Source organism: Urocampus carinirostris, chromosome 1 (assembly GCF_059441175.1).
Source record: "Urocampus carinirostris isolate Australia breed hairy pipefish chromosome 1, RoL_Ucar_1.0, whole genome shotgun sequence".
In the NCBI taxonomy this organism is placed as follows: Eukaryota; Metazoa; Chordata; class Actinopteri; order Syngnathiformes; family Syngnathidae; genus Urocampus; species Urocampus carinirostris.
Genome location: NC_142349.1, coordinates 74,348,293 through 74,365,358, shown reverse-complemented (window position 1 = coordinate 74,365,358; position 17,066 = coordinate 74,348,293). Strand labels below are relative to the sequence as shown.

At 45.4% G+C, this 17,066-nt stretch overlaps 1 protein-coding gene across 1 annotated transcript; it reads right to left on the bottom strand.

Annotated features, from left to right (window-relative positions):
- Positions 1–923: 923 nt before the first annotated feature.
- LOC148376857 (protein disulfide-isomerase tmx3a-like) lies at positions 924–14,904 on the bottom strand. The gene is made up of 15 exons (XM_088350761.1): positions 14,844–14,904; positions 12,347–12,407; positions 11,749–11,791; positions 11,538–11,661; positions 8,868–8,913; positions 8,692–8,772; positions 8,525–8,624; positions 8,306–8,450; positions 7,385–7,483; positions 6,093–6,150; positions 5,969–6,022; positions 5,840–5,896; positions 5,644–5,773; positions 2,088–2,156; positions 924–1,178 (listed from the first exon to the last, which is right to left on the bottom strand). Exons 1-15 carry the CDS (start codon positions 14,881–14,883, stop codon positions 1,005–1,007), a joined length of 1,281 nt encoding a protein of 426 aa, XP_088206887.1. The 5' UTR covers positions 14,884–14,904; the 3' UTR covers positions 924–1,004.
- Positions 14,905–17,066: the final 2,162 nt, after the last annotated feature.

Below are 17,066 nucleotides of genomic sequence, written 5' to 3'. Positions count from 1 at the left end.
GGTATTTTGAAGTCAATGTCGAAGTAGAACGGAGTTGAGTAAAGTTAGTAGAGTTTTTCGGGAACCGGCTTCTTCGGCTCGGCTCACGAAAAGGAACCGGCTCTTTCGGGTCCTAAATGGCTCTTCAGGTTGTTTTTGCTTCTTACATCCCTATATGACCAAATATTATGTAAAATTATGCACAAAATGACTTAAAGGAAGGGGGAATAGAACAAAAAAGAAAAAAATACCAAAATGAAAAAGTAGTGAAAAGCTGAGAAAAAAAGAAGGAAAATTTTAGAAAAAAGCCAGAAAAAAAAAAGAAAGAAACAAAGGGAAAAAAAGTAAATAGAAACCAAAAAAAGTAACAGCTAGGAAAAAAAACACAATGAGATTTTTTTAAAAGGGATTAAAGAAAATAGAAAAAAACAGGGAAAAAGAAGAAAAAGTTTGTGTTGCATTCAAATAATTTCCAATTATACCAAGTCAATCTTGTTGCCAACATTGTACTTTCACTAAAAAATGTGATTAAATACAGTTGTGTATCGTGCAACCGACTAAATAAGCCCCCAAAAATGTTAGTATTATGCGACAAAATATATCAGGAAATAAAAAGAAACGGATATCTTGTGAAAGAATTGTAAGAACAAACGACGTTTGTAGGCCGTACAACCTTTGCAATCGTACATGAGTCAATTCATTCAAAAGTGAAAAAAAAATTTGCATTGCCGGAAACTCAGCAAAATGTAACTTGATGTCAAGTTTAGGACATGTTTGATAATGACTTAGTTGCCACACTTGGGATTGTTGTTGCTCGCTGTTGTTTCAAGCGTTGCTCACCGACTTTCCCGTGGAAAATTACAGGGAACATTGGACGCAACATCATGGTTTCTTCATTTTGGCCCCCCTCCAAAAGGCCCCTGGAAACACTAAAAGACACCAGCCATTATTTTGCGTTCGTGGACTTTATTTGACGGATGTTGACATCGGACTCCCCCCGGCTACTAAAGACGGCTCGCGCCAAGTCAGTCCGACTTCTTATTGGACGCCGGTCTCCGAGAGGGGGCGGGGCTACCGCCGCCATCTTCGTCGTCACCGTGGTAGTGGGCCTTGCAGCACAACAAACACACCAGGACCAAGACGGCCGGCGGGAAGCCCAGCAGGAAGCAGCCGAGAACCGGCGCCTCGCTCAGTAACGGCTGCGGGCACAAATGCAGACGGTCAGAATCTGGAGTGGGGGGTGTCAAACAGGCAGCCCGCGGGCCGGATCAGGCCCGCCAAGAGATTGAATCCGGCCCGCGAGACAACGCTCAGAGAAGCGAAAGAGAAAAACGAGCTGCAGGTTGAGATATGTACACTTGATATTGCCAAAGCCAGGTGCCTCTCACAGACACTGAAGTTGTATTTCTTTCTTTCCCTTTCTCTCCCTCTCTCTCTCTCTCTCTCTCTCTCTGTCTACCTCCATCCCTCCATTTTCTCTCACTCTCTTTCAGTCTCTTTCTTTGTTCCTCTATGTCTCTTTCTCTCTCTGTGTCTTTTACCTTCTTTTGCTTTCTCTTCGTTATTTCCTTTTCTCTCTTTCTCACCTTCTCTTCTCTCTCTTTCTCTCCCTTTTCTCCTGTCTTTCCATGCCAGACCGGCTTCCTAACGTGCATGACTCCCCATTTCCCGGAAAATAAAAGGCTTGTGTGAGAACGGGTCCTGTTTCTGTTCTGATTCTGACAGGGACAGTGGGCAGAGACTGACAACTCACTTGCTCATTCACACCTAGGGACAATTCAGACCTGCCAACTCACCTGACATGCGTGTTTTGGGAAAGCGGGAGGAAACCGCAGTGCCCGGAGGAAACCCACGCAAGCACGGGGAGAACATGCAAACTCCACACAGGAAGGTTCGATCTCATGACCTCAAAACTGTGCCGCACACGCACTAACCCCTGCGCTGGCGTGCCACATAACAGTTATAATCATAATGACAGTTATAATAATACCCAAATTGATTATTAGTTTTACCCATCTATTAACTCTATAATGCTAATAATCACTAAATATCATACAGACACCAATAATAATGACAATAATATCAATAGTGATAATAACCGAGCGTACCGAGAGGGTGACTTTGGCCTCGTAGAAGAAGCGGCGTACTCGCTGGAGCGGCCCGTTTCCTCCGAGGGCCTAAAAGTGGACAAAAAGAGTCGGAACAAGGCCACAACATTTTAGAGCAGGGGTGTCAAACATGCGGCCCGGGGGCCAGATCAGGCCCGCTAAGGGACTGAATCCAGCCCGCGAGACAACGCTCAGAGAAGCGCAAGAGAAAAACGAGCTGCAGGTTGAAATATGTCCACTTGGTGTTGCCAAAGCCAGGTGCCTCTCACAAAGACGGTGGACTTGTATTTCTCTCTCTCTCTCTCGAACTCTCTCCCTATCTCGATTTTTTTTCCTCTCCCTTTTTTTCTCTCGCTGTCTCTCTCTTTCACTTTCTGTGTCTCTCTTTTTCTCTTTCTTTGTTTCTCTTTGTCTCTTTCTCTCTCTGTCTTTTTACCTTATTTTGCTCTCTCTTATTTTGCTCTCTCATTTTCCCCTCTCTCTCTCTCTCTTGTCTCTTTCTCTCTCTCTTGCTTTCCCATTCCCTCCTTCTCCCATTCTCTCCCTCCTTCTTTTTTCTCTCCTTCTCTCTTTGTATTTCTCTTTGGATATCTTTCTCTCTCTTTCTTTCCCCCTCTCTCATTATTTGTCTTTATCTCTTGTTTCTCACGTTCCACATTCTCTCTCTCTCTTTTTTCTCTCTTTCTCTCTCTCCCTTTCTTTGTCCCAGCCTCTTTTTCTCTCCTTCGCTTTGTCTTGTTTCTTTCTCTTTCTTTCTCTCTAATCTACTAGTCCGGCCCCCGAGAGAATGTTTGTTCTATCCTGTGGCCCCCGAGGTAAATTGAGTTCGACACCCCTGTTTTAGAGTATATGAGTATATCCACTTTGGACAGCATACTGTTTTGAAGGGCATTCTCTTTTAACGCCGTTGGTAACTCTACTTCCGAATTGAATTCATTCTGGGAGTAGCTTCGTAACCTGAAAACTTGGTAAGTAGAGACGCATTTTGAATGTAAATGCGCTAATCTGTTCTGAGCCCCGCAAAAGTGCAATATGATATATTTCTTTTTTAAATAAATCATAAAAGAGCATCAGAAGACCAAACAAAGACTCCGAGACTCCAAGGAATTTTGATCATCTTGGCTAATTGAATGATGTCTGCGTCCTCCTCTCCGCCATCTTGCCAGAACACCTCCTCCTCCTGGTTTCTGAAGTCTGAACTCTGAACTGTGACGGTGACAGGAAGAGCATGGTGGGATACACGCATGGGCACCCGCTTGCCAGGCAGTTTTTAGGCGCTAACCAGAATGTTGACGTTCAAGGAAACTCTGGGAGCGGCTAATAGCACCGCGTGTATGACTTTGTATCCTGATACACCTTTGTAACAAGAGGCGATATTTTCCGTATCAGGTACTTTTGTCACAATCACCCGGATCGGGAACACCTGTGTTCAGGATTTGGCGCCAACAGCCAGGACAGCTGATTGGCACACCCTGTACATTTAAATCCCCAGCTTCCGGTAACACTTTGTCCGATTGTACTATGCGATCTGTTGCCATCTGCTCAGAAAGCCCGTACCTCCGACTCTTTGCCTGCCTCCTGTTTTTCTACCTGATCTCCGTTGCCGACCCGTTTCCGAATTTGCCTACGACCTGCCCTGCCCGCCTGACTCCTGATCTCTCTTCCGAACACAACGACGCCCTTCTTCTCCAGCCCCAACCAACAACACGACGACTACGTCTGTCCAAGACCATTCCCGCCAAGCCTTCACCCGCCTGTCAAGTCTCGACAATCCGTCAAACAACGGATCGAAGATTCACGTCTTGTCATTCCTTCCTTCCAATAAAAACCAAGAAACGAGTGCAAGTGATCTCAGTTTTTCTTCCGTCCCGCCTGACAACTTTGTAACCGGAAACCTTTGCATGTAGACATTTGTAATGAAGTTATATACTATTTTATACGCCGTTTCATTCCAATTACACTCAAAAATACTTGTCATAAGTTTGACCACAGCCTTGAGTGCATTTCTTAAGAAGAGTGTCTAGGGCAATGACCTATCACCCATCTCCCAAGCTTCAAAGGGCTATTGGGGAATTTGCATCGACACGGCGCAGACCAATCAGCCAGAGGCTTGGTCATGGAGCTCGAACATTTCATCAACATTGATTATAACACAGGGGAAGACTCTGAAACCCCGTCATCTCCTCCACACAATTGTAATTGGCAAGGAGGAAAGATCACATGTGTTCAACTCTTTGATTTGGCTAAATGAATCAATATGTGGACTATACTCGGCTCAACAACTTCTCCGGCTTCTGGGCTCGCTCCAACTCTAAGGGATTACACAAGACACGGAAAGTGTCTTCGGAGTCAGATTTCAGTATACTAAATGTTAAAACTTTCCTACCTTTATACACATAAAAATTAATGTGCGCCACCCCATGGACAAACAAGAATAGCAGTCAGTGACACCAATACATTTTGGCTCCTACAGTCACAGCAACCTAGTTTATCAGATCAAGTCTTCTTTCTAATATCGAATGTGAATTTCCCTTCGGGGATGAATAAAGTATCTATCTATCTATCTATCTATCTATCTATCTATCTATCTGAGAGGCCTAATCTGTCATTGGAATACTACATCTGAACTGTTAGCTAGGTCAAAGGAAAATGATGAAACAATGACAGAACATGTGCATTGAATCACATGAAAGCTTTAATTTTAAGTGATTGATGGTAAAAGTTGACCAAATCTCATATTCTGTCTTTGAAACAAAGGGCATTGAAGGGTTGCTTTGACAACAACCTAGGATGCTGGCAAAAAAGGTGCGAGCTTGAAATCTCCTTACTCTACGATTGATTGAGCGAGTGAGCGAAATAGTCAATCCTGCAGGCTCCTTCCATGTTTGGCTAAAAGTTAGCACAAGGACTCTAACATATTGTAAAGTAGGCTTAAATGTATTTGCTCAAGATGTGTATTTCTAATCAGTTTGATGTTCCTTTTGGCGTCTCTTAGTCTTCCCGTCTTTGTTTAAAGGTGTTGGTACATTTCCAGGGGGGTGGTCTTTTGTCTTTGTCTCAACATACCAGTACTTTTCCATGTCTTGTGATTTTAATAAAACACAGAGGCAGACGGTGGGTGAGCGAGAGTGAGTAAGGGTGGACGAGCGAGTTGCTTGTCCTCTCTCCGGCTGCAGCTGGTTAAAAAAACTTAACAAGTCTCTTGCCTGGGGTATTTTCTACCGTTAGCCGAAATATAGCTCTCCCACACGTCAGTGGTCTGCGTCTTAGACCCTACACATATGCTGCCAGAAAGCGCCCACCAGTCACTGACCAAAGCTAGGTCTCACTGACAGGAGATTCTGGTTCCAACCAGGCCTCTGGACTGGAGGATTCCGCACTGCAATCTCTTACTTGGATCCTCTACTAACCGGCCTCAATATCAATGCGACAGAACCAAAATGATTCCAAAAGGTGTGACTTCCTCCCTTTTCCTGAGAAATTGATCATCTATTCAAATAATTTGTTGACCCCAAAAAACGCTACAGCATCCTTCGGGACCATTCGGGTCGCTTGCCTGGATGCTGCCGTCCAAGACCTGATCCAGAAAGTCCAGCAGGTGGCGCTCCGTCTCCAGCGGGGCCAACGGCAGGAAGTAACTGTCGGTGGACAGGTCCAGTACGATTATGGCAGGCAGGGGCAGCTCACTGGACCGGAACCAGAACTGGGTCAGGGGGCGGAGCCCAAGTTTGGAGAGTGTCTGTTATAATCACCCCATGATCAGCCCGTTGACGTAGCCGCCGCCCTCCATGAAACCGAAGAGGATCTTCCTGTAAGAGGGGAGAACCAGGTGCGAGGACCGACTCCGGACTCGGACGCCGAAAACCCACCGATTTGCTCACCTGTCGTAGACGTTTTGCTGGTCATGCGAAACCTTCTGGACCAGATTTTTGTACCTAAAGGTGCGTGGGAAAATGGTCATATAGGGCAGAGTCAAAGGGACCGGGTCAAAAACAAAGATGGCACCTGAAAGTATCAGGGTCGCCTCCGCTCTGGTCCAGCACCGCCAGCAGGATCAACTTTCCTGTGCAAAAGAAAGTGTTAGCGGCGTGGCGGATGTTCAGCCCCAAGAAAAGTTCATCTGAAGTTTATGTAGTTTCTCCATATTTTATTTTGAAAGAGACAGGAAATGAAGTCACATATTAGGTCAGTATTAAACATCCTCATTGATAAATCAACAACCATCTGCTTCTGTTGTTGTGCATTTGACTCCATTGTCTTTTAACTCTGTTTTGGATGAAAGTGGAGCTTGGACGCTCATCTTGACTCAACCCCATGTTTGGTAAGTTTTCAAAGATATTCTTTTATAGATCGATATTTTTAAAGTCAATACTCTAATAACAGCGGTAATTGCGAAGTGTTTTGCATTTTTTGTCGATTGTTTGCGGGGTTTTTTGTCAGGCTATTGTGTTTTTATTGTATGTTTCAGTTTTACTCGTTTTGGAAGTGTAGCTCTGATGCTAATTTTGACTTTTTCATTACAGGAGTTTAGCTTCTGTTAAAATCGTGTACTATTTTCACTGTATGTTTTGAGTTTTACCATCTTTTGGATGAAAGTGGAGCTTGGACGGCAGCACTTTTTTATTACAGAGATAAGCTAATGCTAGGTTTTGTATCTCTCTCACACACACACAAGGAGAGCAGTTCACATTGGTTTATGGTCTGGGAAATAATTAATTATTATTGTGTTTTTTATTTAATATATATTTAATAACAATTCTGAATCATGATTTTTTTTTACGTGTCACTGAAATGTCAATCATTTGAAATGGCACTTCAGACTTACTGTATTATCATTGTATGTTTCGGTTTTACTCTGTTTTGGATGAAAGTGTAGCTCGGACGCTAAACTTGACAAAGAACTTTTATATTAGAGGTGTCACGATAATGCTAGGTTGTGTACCACACACACACACACACACACACACACACACACACACACAAGGAGAACAGATCACAGCAGTTTATGACTTGGAAAATAAGCTATATATTTTTTTTTAAAATAACGTGCCTTTCGTTTTAAGACAATTAATAGCAGTTAGTACACACGATTGATGTATGTCATTGAAATTGCTATTTAAATCGCAGTTTTTGTCATTCGTCTGTGGTGTCGGACTGTGTTTTCTAAGTGTGTTTCAGTTTTACTCTGTCTTGGATTAAAGTGGAGCTTGGACGCTAATCTTGACCAAGCATTTTTTTCAAGGAAGAATCAAGCTGCTGCTAGCTTTTGTGGCTAGCATGTTAGCACTGCCGCTAACCTGAGTCTCCCATGGCGTAGAGGAGGTACTCGTCCACTTTGGCGAAGTTGGCGAAGCGCTCCCTTTTGACCCAGGCCGCCAGCGAACCGTCCTCGACCTCTGAAAAGCCTCAAGGTTAAGTGAATTCTTTATTCTGTTTTTAGATATTAAAAACTGCTTTGCATTTCTTTTGTTTCTGTGATATCGAAAATGGGGAATGACAAGTAAATCATTTTTTGGGGGGGCACCTATGTAGAAGTTGGCTCAGGAAGCAAGGGTTGTTTTTTATTTTGACAATTATACCTCACTGTTGTTTGAAGTTTTGACTATTATGCACTGTTTACATCATCGTCACTATTGGCCAAACGTGCTGTTATTCTTTGATATCCACAGCTTTTAGGGCGAATCTGCTTTAGTTTTAAGAGGGCTTTAAGAACCGATCAGAATTCCTTCTCAGGGGGTTAGGTACAGTCGTCTCCTGTTCTCCTTGATTGATTGATGTCTTCTCTCCTTATTTTGAGTGCCCATCCATTATCTGCACCGCTTATCCTCAGTAGGGTTGCGGGGGTGCTGGAGCCCAATCCCAACCTTCTTCTGGCAGTGGGCAGGGGACACCCTCAACTGGTTGTTATTTTAATTTTCTTATTCATCCATCCATTATCCATCCATCCATTATCTGCACCACTTATCCTCAGTAGGGCCGCGGGGGTGCTGGAGCGCATCCCAGCTATCTCGGGGCAGTGGGCAGGGGACACTCTGAACTGGTTGCCAGCCAATCACAGGGCACAAAGGGACAGATGGATCATGCATGTTTTTGGAATGTGGGAGGAAACCGGAGTGCCCGGAGGAAACCCACGCAAGCACGGGGAGAACATACAAACTCCGCACAGGAAGTCTGGTAGCTGGATTTTTCTTATTCATAAATGTATTATTAGCTCCCACCGTTGTAGCCGCTGCAACCGCCATCTTTGAAGACCACCGCGGCCGGTAGCGGCGGAAGCCCCGCCCCTTCGGGAAGGACGTCCCTATTGGCCGAGAAGAACGGCGTGCTCGCGATCATGTCCTCCGCCACCGACGAAAACTCGCCCTACGACAGGGGTCAGCGCCCCTAGGTCAGACGTCGGAGATCATGGCCCCGCCCACCTATGTGTGATTGGTTACTTTGAGAGGCGAGGCCCCGCCCACGTAGACAAACAAGACGCCGTGACGCCGCAAAGCGTGCTGGAAGAGCGCCCCGCTGGTGAGCGCTCGAACTGGCGGCCTGAAAAAAAAAACAACAAAACAAAATGGCCGACGCTGGCTTTCACACTTTCGCCCGTAGCGCTCACCCGCTCACTCGGTCGGCAAAATCCAAGATGGCGTCGGCGGTGCGCGGTCCCGAGTACGCGTACTTCCTGTTTTCTTTCCACCTAAAACGGGTCGGAGAGACGTCATTGGGCGTTGAGGCGATTAAGCTGACAGGCCACGCCCATGCACCCTATGCCACGCCCACCCAGACACTCACATGACGATGGTAGGGTAGTTGCGGACTCGGAACTCTATGGCCAAACCTGCGGGAAGAGGAAGTGTTACCATGGCGACAGTGTCCAGGCTGTTAGGAATTAAATATCATAATGTATCGTTTACCAATTAGTTATCTGACTCCATTAACCAAACACAACCTACAATCACTCAACAATTTATGCGCGCTCGTTTCTTGATGGAAAAGATGAACAAGAAAAGCCGACATTTTCACACGGGGGCAGATTGAATTTCATCAGCAAATTAACGAAGTGTACTCCATCGAAAATGGCCGAATTAGTGTCGTTGAAGCCCTCTTCAGAAGTCCTCCAACTTTTTTTCTCGGCCCACGTCTTTCCGCAAGTTGGTGTGCCGGCTCCTCCCATGAGCGCGCCAACGAAGCGCAACGTGAGCTTCACAATCTCAGAGACGAGCGTCCCGATGTCTGTGGTTCCTCAAAACAACGGAGAGCGTTTCTCAAAACAATGCCTGCCGTCCTTCGTCATCAGGGCCTTTCTGCGTCTGGATGTGCTGATTATCTTATCAGCCTTAAGTCCCGTTCCCGCCATTCCTGTAAACAATAATTCCTACCAGGGTGCCCTGAACTTTCACTGCTCATTGAATAAAGGCACAGTCAGTAAATAACTACAGCATTAAACTCAATAAATGTAACTTGTATTCAATCGTATAAAATCCTTTATAGTCAAATGTATAAAATCCTTTAACGCCCACTAATGATGTGACCTTGGCAATTGAAGTGGCTCCAAGAGGTAGCTCTTCTGAATCAACAGTAGGAGCCAGCTCCCCACCTGACAGGAGTTTGCTCCCTTCAATAGTGACGCAAACATAACAGCTCTATCAGCTAAACGAAAGGTGCCAGCTCCCTACCAATCAGGAGCCAGCTCCTTTTGAGATGGTGACGGGTTGGAGAACAAAAGTCAAAAAGAAAAGAGTCAAAGTAGGAAAAAGAGCCAAAAGTGTCACGACGCCAGGAACGGAGACAGGACCCAGTAGCGTTAGTTTACTCAGTTTTATTGATAAGAGGGAGAGAAGGACCTGCTTCCACGATCCGAGGATCGACGGACTAGTGAAGCAGGAGACGCGGGAGTGGCACTTCCATGTTGACCGAGGAGGGTCGAAGACAGGCAGGAATTACAATTCGTAAGCCGGGACAGGAGAGCAAGGGCGGTGTCAAGTTCGGAAACGACATCGGCAACAGGAGGCAGGCAGATAGCGGGGATATACAGATCGGATAACGGGCAGGCAGAACGGGGCAGAGTCAGGTCCGGAAACAGGTTGGCAACGAGGGAAACAGGGCAGGAACAAAGTCCGACGTAAGAGCTTGCCGAGCTGGGAGCATCGGTTCGGATAACGATCTGACAGGGATCTCTTGGAAGTCGGGGTTTTAAAAGGAGTACATCAACCAATCAGCTGTCCGGGCTGTTGGCGCCAATTAAGCAGTCGCAGGTGCTCTGAATCGGCAATCATGACAAAAAGTGGATTTGTTTGAATGCTATTTACACATTTTATCTGATCATTTTTGGTAGTTTCAGGCTAAGTTGGTTAAACTTTTCATTTGAAATGACCATATTTAGAGTACTGAAGGGTTAGAAATTAAGGAGTCAAAAGTTCATTGAAGCGTGAAAAAGTAAAGCCCATTGTCATGTTTACCGATATGCATCCCCTGTGCCCGCTCCTTTGGCGCCAACTGCCTCGGACTCTGATTGGCTCTCAGTCCCTATTTAAACCTTCTGCGAACCTCAGTTAACACTAGGCAAGCCTTTTTTTGACCCTGACTCCCACCTGTTTTTGCTCCCGTCTGTCCCCCCGCTTCGACGAGTTTTTTGATCCTGACCACGTCTACTCTCCCGTCCCGGCTTTCGACCTTATTTTGTCCCCGACCACGTTTACTCTCCTTTCCTGGCTTACGACTCGCTTACGACCACGTTTTTGCTCTCCTGTCCCGGCTACTGACCCGTTTTTCCGTTCTCGACACCGCCATCGCTCGACACGGAAGATCCACTTCAGCGTTCAGAGCGACCTGCTTCTCGCGTCACTGGATCGTGGCCGCAACCCGTTCTCTTTCTTCCAATAAAACTTGTGAGAAACACAACGCAAGTGGGTCCTGTCACCCATGATAAAATTATACATAGAAATAAACATTTTTTAGATTAATGATCGATTCATTATGTGCTAAAATGTTATATTATTATTGACAGTACTGTATATGGATTCTCAACTGGTCCGACTCTAGGAGCCAACACACAACCTGAATTACAAGCTGCAACTCAAATCAAGAAAATTGTATTCAAGTTTATACATTTGCAGAGCTTAATGACCATATAATGTTCATAAGTACAGTAATTGATTTTGAATTATTTGTATTTCTTAGCATTATTTTTGCCAAGGAACAGGTTCGCGACCCACTGACAACGGGTTTTGCGACCCACTTTTGGTCCCGACCCACCGGTAGAGAAACGCTGGATTTAATGAACAACAAAACCTGAAGAGCCATTTGGGAGTCAAATGAGACGGCTCTTTTTTTTAGTGAGCTGAGCCAAAAGAGCCTGATTTTGAAAAAGAGACGGATCTTTCTAGTGAGCCGAAAGATTTGATTCTCCAAAAAGAGTCGGTTCTCTGCAAAGAGTCAGAATTCCTACGTAGGGTGGCTCACCCGGGCTGGCGGTGCCATCGCATTTGCCAACATTGACGGGCGATCCGGTACTTCGGAGTTCCGAGCCAATCCGGTGCCAGGTTGAGTCCAGCTGCTGGCAGAGTTGGCACCAGGGGGCGTAAAACTGAAAAAAATAGAGGAAAGGGTCCACGTAGGAAGCTCTGCTTCCTGACATACTGTTGAAAACCTGCTTTGGTGCCATATCCCGTACCTTAATGAGCCACGTGTCTTCTGGTTGTCGTGTCTCCAGCAAGCTGCGGGTGGCACAGAGAAGTGACCGGGCGGATGACGGACAGGTGGCAGGAACGAGTGATAGGGTGGATGACGGACAGGTGGCACAAAAGAGCGACAGGGCGGATGACGGACAGGTGGCAGAAAAGAGTGACAAGGCAGTTGCAAAAGGGTATCATAATTGAGTGAATGGGTGGAAAACATGGGTGGCACAAAAAGCGACAGGGCAGATGATAAACAGGCGGCAAAAAGGAGTTACAGGGCGGAAGACGTACAAGCGGCACAAAAAAAGCGACAGGGCAGATGACGGTCGGTTTGCAAAAAAAGGGTGACAGGGCAGCTGACCAGGTTGATGACAGACAGTTGTCACAAAAAGGTGACCGTACTGATGACGAACGCGTGGCACAAGAGGGTGGAACACGGACGGGTGGCATAAGAGAGTGACAGGGCAGATGACAAGTGGCACAGAAACGTGATAAGACGGACCACGTACGTGTGAGACTAAAGAGTTATGGGTGGGCGGTACATCAGAGCGACAGGGCGGATGACCAACGATCGACAAACAAAATGGCACTTACGTATCGTCCAGCTCATCCACGAATGCCCGCGACGGCGCCACCTGGGCACACAACAGCAACGCTGGGGCACAAAAGACATAAAATCCCTCAGGATTTGCCCTAGTGCAGCGGTGGGAAAACTAGGGGCGGCGGGTCATATGTGGCCCAGCAGGCCTTTCCATCGGGCCCGTTGAACCGAAATAGTTTGAGTACAATGACATATCGAAAAGTAAATGAAGTGTTTCTGGTGCCATCTTTGTGATATCGTAGAACAGACGGTCGTAGGACAGAAGGGAAATGACTGCGCATGAAAATTGCTTTAATCAAGGAAAGAACTCTAAAAACTACAAGTAGAGGAATGATTTAAATAGGAAAAGTAAAATCCTAGCAAAAAAATATTCATTCAACGTTGAAAAGGGTTGAAAAGGGTTGAAAAGGAATAAAGTTTTGTTGATATTTTACAGAATTATAGTGAATATTGGGTGAATTCATTCCATTCAAAAACATTCCCTTATGGGTTAGTGTCAGGACCAGAACGGAAACAGGACCCAATAGCGTTAAGTTTCTCACAAGTTTTATTGGAGGAAAGAGAAAGGGCTGCACCCATGATGCAGTGTTCGCTGGGCGTGGGAAGCAAGTCACTCTTGTACTCGGATGGTGCTCCGGACGTGGAAATGGATCTTCCGTAAGTTCAGTTTTCATTCCCGTCTTGTTTGTCCTGTTTATTGTCGACATCCTGTTTCATTATCAATCCTGTCTGTCCCGTCCTTTCCGGTATTGACCCCATCCGTCCGATATCAACTCGGTAAATGGCATCGATCTCGTCGGCCTCTGGCTTCTTATCATTTCACGCCAGACTGCTGCCTCACGTGCATGACTCCCCATTTCCCGAAAAATAAAAGACTTGTGTGAGAACGTCACGCGTTTGGGTCCTGATCCGGTTCTTTGCCAGCCCAACACTTTGCTAGCAGCGGATGTAGCTGTTAGCATCTACCCATTAGCATCCACCAATTGCCCACGGTTATACTTAATGTGGTTCAGTTTCCACGCATATGCCACCGCTGGTTACCATGGCTACCCATTGAAACGAACGGGCCCCATGCATTACGAACGGTAAATTTTCAAACCCCATTCATGTCTACCGGACAAAAATCTGTGCATTTTGGGATACTGTGTTGTCACGGTAACCGCTATTGCTAACCCAGAACATAACACAAGTCATTGCCACTCTGCTTACGGCACTCGTGGTAATGAGTTGTGGTGTTGAAGCCAGCACCAACTAATGAAAGAAAAAGACAGAAAGACAAAAAGAATGAAAAAGAAAGACAGAAAGGAAGACAAAAAGGAAAGACAGACAGGCAGGCAGAGAGAAAAGGAAGACAAAAGGAAAGACAGACAGACAGAATAAAAGACAAAAGGGAAAGACAGACGGAAAAGGAAGACAAAAGGAAAGACAGATAGAAAAAAAGACAGACAAAAGGAAAGACAGACAGACAGAATAAAAGACAAAAGAGACAGACAGACGGAAAAGGAAGACAAAAGGAAAGACAGATAGAAAAAAAGACAGACAAAAGGAAAGACAGACAGACAGAATAAAAGACAAAAGAGACAGACAGACGGAAAAGGAAGACAAAAGGAAAGACAGATAGAAAAAAAGACAGACAAAAGGAAAGACAGACAGACAGAATAAAAGACAAAAGGGAAAGACAGACAGACGGAAAAGGAAGACAAAAGGAAAGACAGATAGAAAAAAAGACAGACAAAAGGAAAGACAGACAGACAGAATAAAAGACAAAAGGGAAAGACAGACAGACGGAAAAGGAAGACAAAAGGAAAGACAGATAGAAAAAAGACAGACAAAAGGAAAGACAGACAGACAGAATAAAAGACAAAAGGGAAAGACAGACAGACGGAAAAGGAAGACAAAAGGAAAGACAGATAGAAAAAAAGACAGACAAAAGGAAAGACAGACAGACAGAATAAAAGACAAAAGGGAAAGACAGACAGACGGAAAAGGAAGACAAAAGGAGAGACAGATAGAAAAAAAGACAGACAAAAGGAAAGACAGACAGACAGAATAAAAGACAAAAGGGAAAGACAGACAGACGGAAAAGGAAGACAAAAGGAAAGACAGATAGAAAAAAAGACAGACAAAAGGAAAGACAGACGGACAGAATAAAAGACAAAAGGGAAAGACAGACAGACGGAAAAGGAAGACAAAAGGAAAGACAGATAGAAAAAAAGACAGACAAAAGGAAAGACAGACAGACAGAATAAAAGACAAAAGGGAAAGACAGACAGACGGAAAAGGAAGACAAAAGGAAAGACAGATAGAAAAAAAGACAGACAAAAGGAAAGACAGACAGACAGAATAAAAGACAAAAGGGAAAGACAGACAGACAGAAAAGGAAGACAAAAGCAAAGACAGATAGAAAAAAAGACAGACAGACAGACAGACAGAAAGGAAGAAAATCTGAAGGCACGACAGCGAAAATTGCGAAGAATGTCAAAAGCTCACCTGCCAAGAAAGTCAGCGTGCCGCTAACAACTTCGGCCATTTTGATGGATTAACAAACAAAGCTTCTTCTAATCTCATCAGATGAGCATCTGTTCAAGGGCACAAAACTTTATTGACAAAAAACTAATCTCAGCTTTACACTACAGTATTTGATTTTCTCTCTCTCCATCCCTCTCCTCCCTCTCTTTTTATTGCTTCTCTTTGACTTTCTCTATTTCTTTCTCTCTATTTCATTCTCTTTTTCCCTCGCTTCCCTTTCTTCCTATTTGTCAGTCTTGCCTCTTTCTTTCTTTCTTTCTCTCCCTCTGTATTGCTCCGCTTCAACACTCTATTTCTCTCTTTTTCCCCTCTCTCGCTTTTATTCTGTAGGTCTGTCTTTTCTCTCTTCCTGGTGTTGGACAGACAGACCCAAAAACGGGACACAAGGGATGTGGTCTAACCTCACTAGGGGAACGTTATTCTAATAGCAACAAAAAAAGACTTTAAGGGTGAAGGGGTTTGGGACCGGGATAACAGAGGATATCTTGAGAGGGGATCTAGGGGTTGGCGAGAATCTTGAATGGGAGAATTGGGAATACCTTTAAAAGAGGGTCTAGTAGAATTGAAAGAATTTTAAAAAGTGAATTATTTTCAATTGAAAAATGTAAAAACACATCTGCAGATTAGCAGCTGGGTAGGCTTGCTATAGGTGGGATTGACCGTTGAACAGTCTAATGGCCAAGGGGACAAAGCTGTTGCAGAACCTGGTGGTCCTGAACCACAAACTGCAGTACCTCTTCCTAGAGGCTAGCAGAGTGAACAGTCCATGATGGTGGTGAGAGGGGTCTCTAGAGGTGTTTGTGGCTCAGGATGGGCAGCTCTTCTGGCCAATGTCCTGAATGGAGGAGACAGAAGTCCTGATCCAGATCAAGTCCGAGGCACTGCAGCCTCCACACCACACAGAGATACAGCTGGTCAGGATGCTCTCTATGGTGCCCCTGTAGAATGTGATGAGGGTGGGTGGGGGCAGGTGGGCTTTCTTCATCCTGCGCGGGAAGTTCAGGCGCTCCTGTGCCTTCTTCACCAGTGTTCAAAGACAAGCTGAGTTGGTCTGTGATCTGCACCCCTAGGAACTTGGTGCTGCTGACCACCTCCACAGCCTTGTTGTCGATGAGAAGTTGGGCATGGTCGGGCTGTTGTTTCCTGAAGTCAACAATCTCTTTAGTTTTGTCAACATTCAGGACCACGTGGTTGTCTCCCCACCAACTGCTCCACCTCCTCTCTGTAGGCAAGGTCATTATCCTCCCTGGTTGTGTCGTCCTCAAACTTCACAAGGTGGTTTGTGGCTGACCTTGGGACGCAGTGTCATCAGGGTGAACAGCAGGGGGCTCAGGACACAGCCTTGGAGGGAGACCGTGCTGAGAGTGATGATGTTGGAGATGTTCTGGGCAAGCTTCACTGACTGGGGTCTGTCATTGAGAAAGTCCAGCAGCCAGTTCTTCCTCACTTTTTAATTTTCGTTGAATTGTTTTTACCCAGGGGAGCATGGCGGAGCAGTGGTTAGCGCGTGTGCAGCACAGTTCTGTGGTCTTGAGATCAAACCTCCTGGGTGGAGTTTGCATGTTCTTCTGTGCTTGTGTGGGTTTCCTCTAGGCACTCCGGTTTATTCCCACATTCCAAAAACATGCATGTCAGGTTAATTGTCCGGTCCAAATTGTCCCTAGGTGTCAATGAGCGTGTAAATGGTCTGTCCCTGTGTGCCCTGCGACTGGCTGGCAAGCAGTTCAGGGTGTCCCCTTGCTCACTCCCCAAAGAAAGCTGGGATGGGCTCCAGCACCCCCGCGACCCTACTGAATAAGCGGTGCAGATAATGGATGGAGGGATGTTTTTACCCATGTTAACAATTAGATAGAGGCTTGGTCATGGGGCGTGAACATTTCATCGTCATAGGTTATAACGTGGGACAACGCTGGAACCCCCTCGTCTTCTTCTCCACACGATTGCAATTTGGCACGGAAGAAAGACCCGATTTGTTCAACTCTTTGATTAGGCTAAATAAATTGATATGTGGACTATACTCTTCGTCCGGCTGATCAAATTTATCCAAATTTTGAACATGCGCCAACTGTAAGGGTTTAGACAAGACACGTGAAGTGTCTTTGGCGTCAGATTTCCGTATAATAAATGTTAAAACCTTACAGTACCTAGAAATGTTACATTCCTTTCTAAATCTTACCGAGCAGG

What these genes read in the sequence shown, in the direction of transcription:
- LOC148376857 (XM_088350761.1), bottom strand. Translation starts at nt 14,883, where the DNA reads ATGGCCGAAGTTGTTAGCGGCACGCTGACTTTCTTGGCAG. An exon ending in CACGCTGACTTTCTTGGCAG is followed by an intron (nt 12,408 to 14,843) that starts GTGAGCTTTTGA and finishes TTTGTGCCCCAG; the next exon opens with CGTTGCTGTTGTGTGCCCAG. An exon ending in AGGCCAAAGTCACCCTCTCG is followed by an intron (nt 1,179 to 2,087) that starts GTACGCTCGGTT and finishes TTGTGCCCGCAG; the next exon opens with CCGTTACTGAGCGAGGCGCC.